The 8,289-nt window shown below is 44.5% G+C and overlaps 1 protein-coding gene across 5 annotated transcripts; it reads right to left on the bottom strand.

The window, feature by feature from the left end:
• Positions 1-1,340: 1,340 nt before the first annotated feature.
• On the bottom strand, positions 1,341-8,276 carry si:ch211-67f24.7 (uncharacterized). Of its 5 annotated transcripts, XM_037487383.2 has the most exons (16): positions 8,221-8,276; positions 7,460-7,621; positions 7,037-7,139; positions 6,640-6,684; positions 6,200-6,370; positions 6,014-6,114; positions 5,310-5,416; positions 4,811-4,931; positions 4,495-4,633; positions 4,304-4,399; positions 4,125-4,214; positions 3,661-3,806; positions 3,464-3,547; positions 2,672-3,320; positions 2,086-2,189; positions 1,341-1,917 (listed from the first exon to the last, which is right to left on the bottom strand). In XM_037487383.2, exons 4-16 carry the CDS (start codon positions 6,679-6,681, stop codon positions 1,830-1,832), a joined length of 1,938 nt encoding a protein of 645 aa, XP_037343280.2. In that variant the 5' UTR covers positions 6,682-6,684; positions 7,037-7,139; positions 7,460-7,621; positions 8,221-8,276; the 3' UTR covers positions 1,341-1,829. The 5 variants fall into 5 exon arrangements, with proteins under 5 accessions (XP_037343280.2, XP_037343281.2, XP_062413123.1 ...); XM_037487384.2 differs by lacking the exon at positions 8,221-8,276 and having other exon boundaries at positions 7,037-7,160; positions 7,460-7,681; XM_062557139.1 differs by lacking the exon at positions 8,221-8,276 and having other exon boundaries at positions 7,460-7,681.
• Between the last annotated feature and the right edge of the window lie 13 nt (positions 8,277-8,289).

Here is an 8,289-nt window from a genome sequence, read left to right as displayed (position 1 = left end):
CCTCCCGCCCCCCATGACCAACTCTTTCTCATAGGTATTGAATATCGGCACTGGAAGCACGCAATCTCCAGTAGGAGCTGGCTCAGCTCCCCCCAGTGGCTGACCGAAATACCTAAAGAAAAACTGAAAAAAAAAAACATGAAAAAGAGGAACTTTTTAACCAAACTTCTTCTTTCTGTCTCTTTTTTTCTGCTTGAAAACATTTTGTTTCACTTTGGAAAGACTGAAATAATCCATGCATCATGCTCAGATGTGCCTTTTTATTTTATTTTCTACTTTACAGAAATAAGCAAATGGTGTCTAAAATGCTAAAAAATAAAGTTGCCTTTGTAATGTTTAGAACAAAGCTATACACTATGAAATTGTACATGTTTGTGGATACTGTGTATATATAACATGTATACACTAACTAAATAATTTGTATAAAGTGGCAAGTTTTTTCCCCGTTGTATTGTACCCTTATCCGCATCTGTTCAGTCAAATATTGCCTAATAATCGAATGCTGCTACAGTCGGATAAAAAAAAAAAAACCACAAAAAAAAACGGTCACTGTCACTAACTTACTTACAGACAATCTCCAGTTGAAACACTGGGAGTATTAACTGAGGAAAGTCATTTTCTCCCCTGCCCCTTAGCTGTTTTAAAGCAATGAAATAAATCTATAGTTCAGTATGCCAAGCACTTACTTAGACGTGTGCTTCACTTTGTACGTCCTACTAAATGCCTTTTCTCCTTTTGAACGATTTGTTAATGCTAACATTCAGTAAACTGGTTGGGATTGTATTAAAGTTGCAGTTGAATACACAAATACTTATATTCAGCTGCAAGTATTGAGTATGAGAAAAGTGAAGAATTGGACTCTTTCTTTTTCTGGGAAACACACTTTGTGCACTTTAGGCTGTACTGTTGAAGAGCCACAGTTGATAGGTCATGTGAGTAAATGCAGTGGTCCTATGCAACTGTTCAAACTCCCTTTCTACAAGTAAGTCGACCACCTGTCTTTTATCCACAAGACGCAAACAGCTGAGGATAACACAACCACAAACAGGATTTCAGCAAAATTAGAGAATAATCTTGTGCCCTTTTACCTCTTTGTCTCGCTGTATTTTGTGCAAAATGGTGGATTATTAAACTTCTGCTCTGACTCGAGTTAAAAGGGGAGTGTTGGATGACTTAATTCGACAGCTGAAATCAAATAACTTCACTGTCTTCACTCGTGTTTTGTCCATTTTCCAAGTTTCCCAAGCCAGTATTGGTGGTGGGGTTAATTTAGCCAAATTCATCTTTTTGTTTACTGTGTTTGTTTGTCATTGTCGTTGTTTTTAACCCCAGCCCTGACAGAATAAAACAATGGTTTTCCTCCAGTGGCACTGTAACAGCTTGATCCAGCAGTCGGTTTATTTGATGGTATGTGGCCTTTTAACTGCTTTGTATTAATGGTCTTCATGAGATTAATAAATCACCCAGTCTTATTTTGTACTGAACTACTCATTTCTCTACTCGTTTTTTTTTTCTATTTTACTGAAAATTCTGCATTTTGCAAAAGCTTTTGTTGGCAAGTTGAAAAGATTAGAAGTTTTGAAAGTAGTTTGCCCTCCATTATGAAGTGAAATGAAGTATTTGCTTTCTGTGTATGCATATGCAACTACCATTCCATCAGCTCAATGTTAGTTCAGTGGAGAAATGGCTGCATTCATATACACACACACACACACACACACACACAATTTCCCTTTTGATCTAAATTCAGGCTCCTGTTTGAAACCTCAACGTTTGTTTGCAACAGTTTGTTTTTTTCCCGTCGATCGCCCTCTGGTCTCCGCAGGGGGTCAAACGGTGCTGCAGGGACCCTCGCTGTCCTCACTGTCCTCCCACAGTCCTGCTGCATGGTTTCCTCTGTGCTGGGACAGGCCCGGTCTAAAGAGATGGGAGAAGAAATGAGTAAAAGTAGATTCAGCTCATTCAATTCTCTTTAAATATTTACAGTATCTGCATTGATGCTTTAGTTTTTTTCCCCATGTTTTCTGTTTACTATCCCTGAGCCTCTCCAGCTCTGTCACCATCCCAGTTAATGATGGTCCTCACCTCCGATTCTCTCTACTGGGGTTGAAATTGGGGAGTCTTTGCCTCACTGGGGTTTGAATTGGTATGAAGCCTTGTCTGTTGTCTTTCTCTGGAGCTGCATCAGCCTGGTACATGGAGTCATGTGGGTGTGAATAAAGGACAGCTTTAAATGACTCATTAACACGACTGCGCAGGTTTGACAGGAAAACATGGGAGCATTTGATTGAAGAAAATGAAACATTCACATACATATATATATATATATTCATATTAAGCATATTCAACTCCATTGACGGCCCCATGTCCTCAGTGCTCTGGAGGAGCTTTGAAAAGACTCTAAAGGTAACCAAGATGCTTTTTTAAGTTGCATTTTTAGTTGATTTCAATAATTCCCTGATGTTCTGTGCTTTGTTTCTGAAAATGGTTGTCCGTGTGCTGTGCAGGTCTGCTTCGAGGACCAAAGTGACGTTTCAATATAAGACATTTGGGAGGTCTGTGTAGCTCTGGCTCTGTGCTTTGTGGGTAATATTCACATGGTACCACACTGGCACAGAGGACGCTGGGATTGTGACACACGCACAGCTCGGTGTAACAAGAAGACGGATACCTGTTTGGAGGGGTCATCCCAGATGGGCCTGAAGGCACTTTTGGGATGTAAAGGAGGTGACCCCGTCCTGACATTGACCAGCCTCTTCCCGCGGGCGCTGGCGAGGCACGGCGCCGGCCCGTCCGCGCGCGGCCCCGCGGCGTTTCTCAGAGGAGGGTGAGGCGTTAATCTGGGGATCTGCCAGCGCAGACACACCGTCCTCTCCCTGGGCTGCTGCTGCTGGCCGTACGAGGGCCTCAGCAGCACCGGCACCTCGCTGTCCTCCTCCTCGTCCTCGCCGGTGTCGCTGCCCGTCGTCTCCCTGCGCAGGGTGGCGTCGGGGCTGCAGGAGGTGACGGAGGAGTAGTCGAAGGCCGAGGTGTCGTCTTGGTCCGTCTCGCGGTCCTCGGGGCCGCGGCGGGCCCGGGGGGCCTCCGGCCCGTTGGGGGCCTGGCCCGTGAGCTGGCTGTAGGTGCCCTGCCCCGAGTCGCTGTTGTCGCCCCACGCCGCGGCGTCGGGGGTGAGGAGGGAGCAGCAGGCGTGTCCGCAGTCTCGGGCCGGCTGGTCCAGGAGGGTCAGCTCTCTTCCGCAGCCCTTCCTCCTCACTGGGCTGCAGGACCAGCACTCCAGACGCATGGAGTGACCCCCGGGGACTCCATTACTGACGTCTCTGTGGGAAGGAGGGGGGAGGTTTCCGTAGCAGCAAACTGAGAATCTGATGTTCTTTTGATACAAATGGTGAAACTGCCAACTCCTTCAGCGTCTTTCTCTTGCTCGCGGTGCTGACTGAAGCCAGCAGGGGGCGACACTCACCCATGAGCTGCAGACTCTGTGGTCCGCGGGCTCCCTGTGCAGCACTTTGCAGAAGAACCGCCAGCAACAGCATCAGAGCAGCTGCTGTCATGCAATATGAACTTATTAAAGCACCCGAAACAACAGCAATACAAACATCAACATGAATCTGTTAAAGAGATCATCTCTGAATCTGCTACTCTTTTTCTTGCCCTGACCTTTGTCCACCTCCTTCTCCCTCCTCCCACCGGACGTCTTCCTCCAGGATCACATGACATCGGGACAAAATGCTCCTCAGCGCCCGCTCGGTCCCCAGCAGGAGGCTGCAATCAGGATGCTCTTTAACCGTCCACTGCAGCAAGTTCTGCAGAAGGAAAACAGGGGAAAAATAAAGAAACAAGTGTGAGTTTAACTTTATTTCAAATAACTACCTGTTGACTAGATGTATTTGACCTGTAGCACCACTAACTGACTGTTTTGGTTTGTTTTGTAATAACTTTCATAATCTTCAACTATCCTCCAGGGAACATCCTCAGTGGTTTATTTTCCACTCTGAATCATTGTTCTGGTCTTTTTCAGATGTTCCCATTTCAGAGCTTCCTGGGTCCAGTGATGAGCTGCAGTGTGGCATCTCGTCGAGCCGTGGCTCTACTCTCTGGCCTCCCTGCGGCTGCTGACTCACCTGAATGTGGCTCAGGTAGCCGTGGATGCGAGAGACCGGCGCCAACAGCAGGTAGAGCAGCCTCATTTCCTCTTTGTCCATCTGGCCGGTCTGTTGAATGATGACAGGAGACCAGCGTGTCGGCTCTCTCGGGTACTTTTGTTTGACTGAATATTGATGCCGCTTATGACTTCAAATACCTGCGTTTTCTCAGAGTGGTTTAGTCTGTTGAACTCCATCGAGAGGAAGGATGACAGGGTAGTTGTGTATCCGAGGTACATATCCGAAAACGCTGCCTGGACGACCAAGGTCAAAGCAGTCGTGAGCTTCCTCGATTTCTTTCCAGTGAAATGGACACCCATCATTTCCTTTTAAAAGTGCACCAACTTACATCGTTTTGTCCGATAAGCTGCACCAGGATGTCGCCAACCACAGACTTCCAGTGTTCAGCAGTTAATCGCTCCTGCAGGGTGTTTCTGAAGAGCAGATGTCGCTGTAACAGCTGCTCCACAAACTTCAGATATGTCTGACTGAATCACGACACAAATGAAACAAGGGTTTTGATTGCAAATACAAGTTTAAGCCAAAGTCCAAATATTCAAAGCCTGCTTCAAAGAATGTGTGTTTGAAGATGTGACAAGAAGGAAGAATTGACTGCTTCTTTAGGTGGAACACACCTGTGCTGTTGCTTTCTATTTAGCACTTACTACGGCTCCAGGGTCATCTGGTGGGCTTGTGGTGTCTTGTATTTCTCATACAGCTGGTTTAAGGTTGACACGTACTCCCACTCTGAATGCAGAAGTTGCATCGCCACCTGATGTCGTGCATCTGTGCAAGAAAGAAGATGTGCTTCAACAAACAAATGTGACTCAAGTTGAATCCCCAATCTGACGAACTAAACGTAGCTGCTCTAAAGTGGTTTTCATTTAAATAAAGATCTATAATCTGTTTACTATCCATTTCTAAAGACAGCAATATAAATATATTTGCAGTACCACGACCGATGCACAAAAAGATCCTGACTGCTGAACTCTGAGCCCAATTCAGTGTTTTAATCAAATAGAAATCTTTTATCTACCAGATGTGTTACCACAAGAAGTGGCTCCATCAGCAAATAGAAGGAACTCACTCGATCTGCTGGAGGTTTTTGCTTCAAATGCGACATTTGAAACCATCTTGTTTGACTTGGTTGTTGCAGCGGCTCACCTGTGCCTTCGCTCAGCCCGGCTTTGAGGCCCTGCAGGAAGCAGTGCAGCAGAACTTTCCCTCTGGACAGAGCAGGCCGCCGCTCACAGGCCGCTTCTGCTGGGTCACTACGGAGCGCGAGAGAGAGTGGACGGGTGGAAAAATGTGTCTCTGCAGGTTTTACACGCGTCGCCGTCGGAAAAAAGGAAATGCGGCATTTCGCCTGAACAGCGATTGTTTGCTGTCTGCCTCTTAAAATGGTGACAACATTAATGTGAACACGTACGCGTGGATTCCCTGCACCCACATAGAAGAGTGAAGAAGACTTTCGTGTTCTATTCTGCACTTTACACTTTGATTTGAATGAAGTTTACTGCACAAACCAGCAAAGAGTTATACCGATGTGTAAGAACAACGTACATATGAAAGGCAAGTTAGTTCATTTAGTTTTTAATCCTTAACATGTGAGCTGTCCCTCTCACATGCATTTAGTTTTTTTCCAGTATTTCTGTTTAATGTGGAAATAACCGTGCTTAACAGGAGCCAAAAGCTTTCGGTCTCAAGTAAATTCAGATGAAAGTCTGACAATAGAAATTCATATATGAATTAAAAAGTGGGAAAAGTTTTCAACATTTTGAGATAAAGGCTTGTTCCCAGTCTTCTGAACAATGTTTTTTTTTTCTTATTTGTAAAGCTATGCAATGTACATATGCTTGTTTTTTCACCTTTCTCTGTGTACAGATGTGCAGCTCTTTCCCTCCTGCCGAGGCGTCTCCCGGTTCCTGTACAGCTGCAGGATCTGACACCGCATGTCTCCGAGTTCTTCCTGCAGGATGACAAGACGCAAAGGAAGTGCATCCAAACTTCTCCCATGAGATCCTCTCAACAGCGAAGCTGACCTGAGACCTCACCCTCACCCTCAGAGACTCGACCAGCACCTCCAGGCGGAGAGCTTTCCTCTGGCAGCTCCTCCTGTTCTCCTGCAGCTCCTCCCTCAGGTCTGTGTCTCCGTGTTGGATCTGGCTGAGCTCCTGCAGGGCGCTGGTGAACCCCGTCTTCAGCTCCGAGACCATGCATTGCAGCTGAGGGGACAGCAGGTGTCATGTACTATTTCAAAACTCAATAAGGCGCATTAAGAAGAACACAACATTTTTGCCATTTGCACGTCTAGAGGGATCGCTTTAATGTGGCAGCGATCACGTTAAGGTCGAGACTATTTGGATCCTGGATTCAAGTGTTGAACACGTGATTTACTTTCTTTTACTACCTGCTGCTAAACATTTGGGGGACGATAAGAGCTGTTAATACACGGTGAAGCCCGGCTGGTTGATGAGGGAAGGTTGCAGAATACCTTGGAGATTTCAGTGACAAGCTCAGACTCTTGAGGCTTCATGACCTGATCGGAGAGACACAAACAAGGCTGTTTGCAAACATCCAGTTGATAATCTTCAGTTACGTATTTGTGTAGCTGATGAACTGTGAAGAGCACAGCTGAGTTGGTCATTGACCCCCATGCAGATAAAACCATGTTCCCTGGTGTTATTCTGTCAACAAAGATCAGCATTCACTCAACAGACAAAGCAGGAAAGTCCCCCTGTCGTTGTTCTGTAAAGTGAATCTTTTACATCTTCTTGACCAAAGGCACAGTATTTGTTCTTCACCTTTACAATTAGTTACAAGAAGAGATAATAACGTTGTTAACTTGATGTAATGCTTTTTTGTATCCTATTCTTGTTTGTTTGTGGTACCTGCTCAGATGTTGCCCCTGCCAACAGCCCCTCTGCTAAGGAAGTGGCAAGCCAGCCAAAGAGCTCAGCCCTGCAGGGGGAAAGGCTGCAGCAGCCAAGATCCCTGCTGACAGAAGGGCAGGCACTGATCAGCAAAAGGATAAATAAAACAAAGAATATGTGAGAGCTTCTGGTTTCAAACTGCAAAAACATGATAGAAAATCAGTTCAGAAGCCATTCAAGCAAATGTCTATCTCACTTTTAAATGAGAATAAATCACACCTTTGTTGTAGGCTATGATATAAATTGCTGATTACAAGCATTTTAAAATATTTCCAAAGTAAAATCATGTTTTTAGCGTTTTCCCGATTATCAAAGAGTTAAACACAAAACATGAAAGGCGTTGAGTGCTGAAGCCAAAGGACGAGAAGGAAGGACACTCACCTCAGTTACAGCTCTTTGATGTTGCGCAGTCGGATATCTGAAAAGATCCAGTTTCCAGACTGTGAATCCAGACTTCAAATTTCCAGTATTTCCTTTTCTGAGGAGAAACTTGGTTCCACTCATTCGCTGTGTTTGGAGACGCGTGTGTGGTGTCTCGCTGCTCTGTGGGGACAGCAGATGTCCCGCATGACACTCAGTGAGCAGCTCTATGACCACACAAACATCATGCCCCCCAACGGAAGCATCTATTTGTGGTAATCATATACAACTTTAGTATCCCATTATAACGATATTCTGCTTTACTATAACTTTACCAACACATGTAGTTTTTCTTTTATTTATTTAATTAGTTGACATTAACATGATGCCCAAAAAGTAGTTTTTGTTTTTCTATATTTCTTATGGAGTGAAATATTTACAAGATTAAAGAAACAATTAATTAAACACACTCACAAACAATAGATAAGAGACGGCATTAGATACACTGCAATTCCTCTGATTACATGAATGATGAGGGAAATCCTTTTGGAAAAAAATACTGCATTGACATCAGCCATTAGAATTAAAGTGTCTCATGCAAATCAATCAATGACTCATGCATAAAACATCAACATTAAATCTATAGTTATGGATGTGATTGTGAATACATATATATGTACACATATCGTGTCGTATTGTATACATTTTTGAATTTAGAATTTAGACCTCATTCACGTTTTCAAAATACCATAATAAAACCCAATAAAAAATGTGTTTCTCACTTTGACAAATGTTGTCACCGGTCACTTCGTCCACTCCGCCCGTGCATGTCATTCGGCAGAGTAAATCAA

This window comes from Pungitius pungitius, chromosome 14, assembly GCF_949316345.1.
Source record: "Pungitius pungitius chromosome 14, fPunPun2.1, whole genome shotgun sequence".
Classification (NCBI taxonomy): Eukaryota; Metazoa; Chordata; class Actinopteri; order Perciformes; family Gasterosteidae; genus Pungitius; species Pungitius pungitius.
This window is presented reverse-complemented; position numbering and strand designations above follow the sequence as displayed.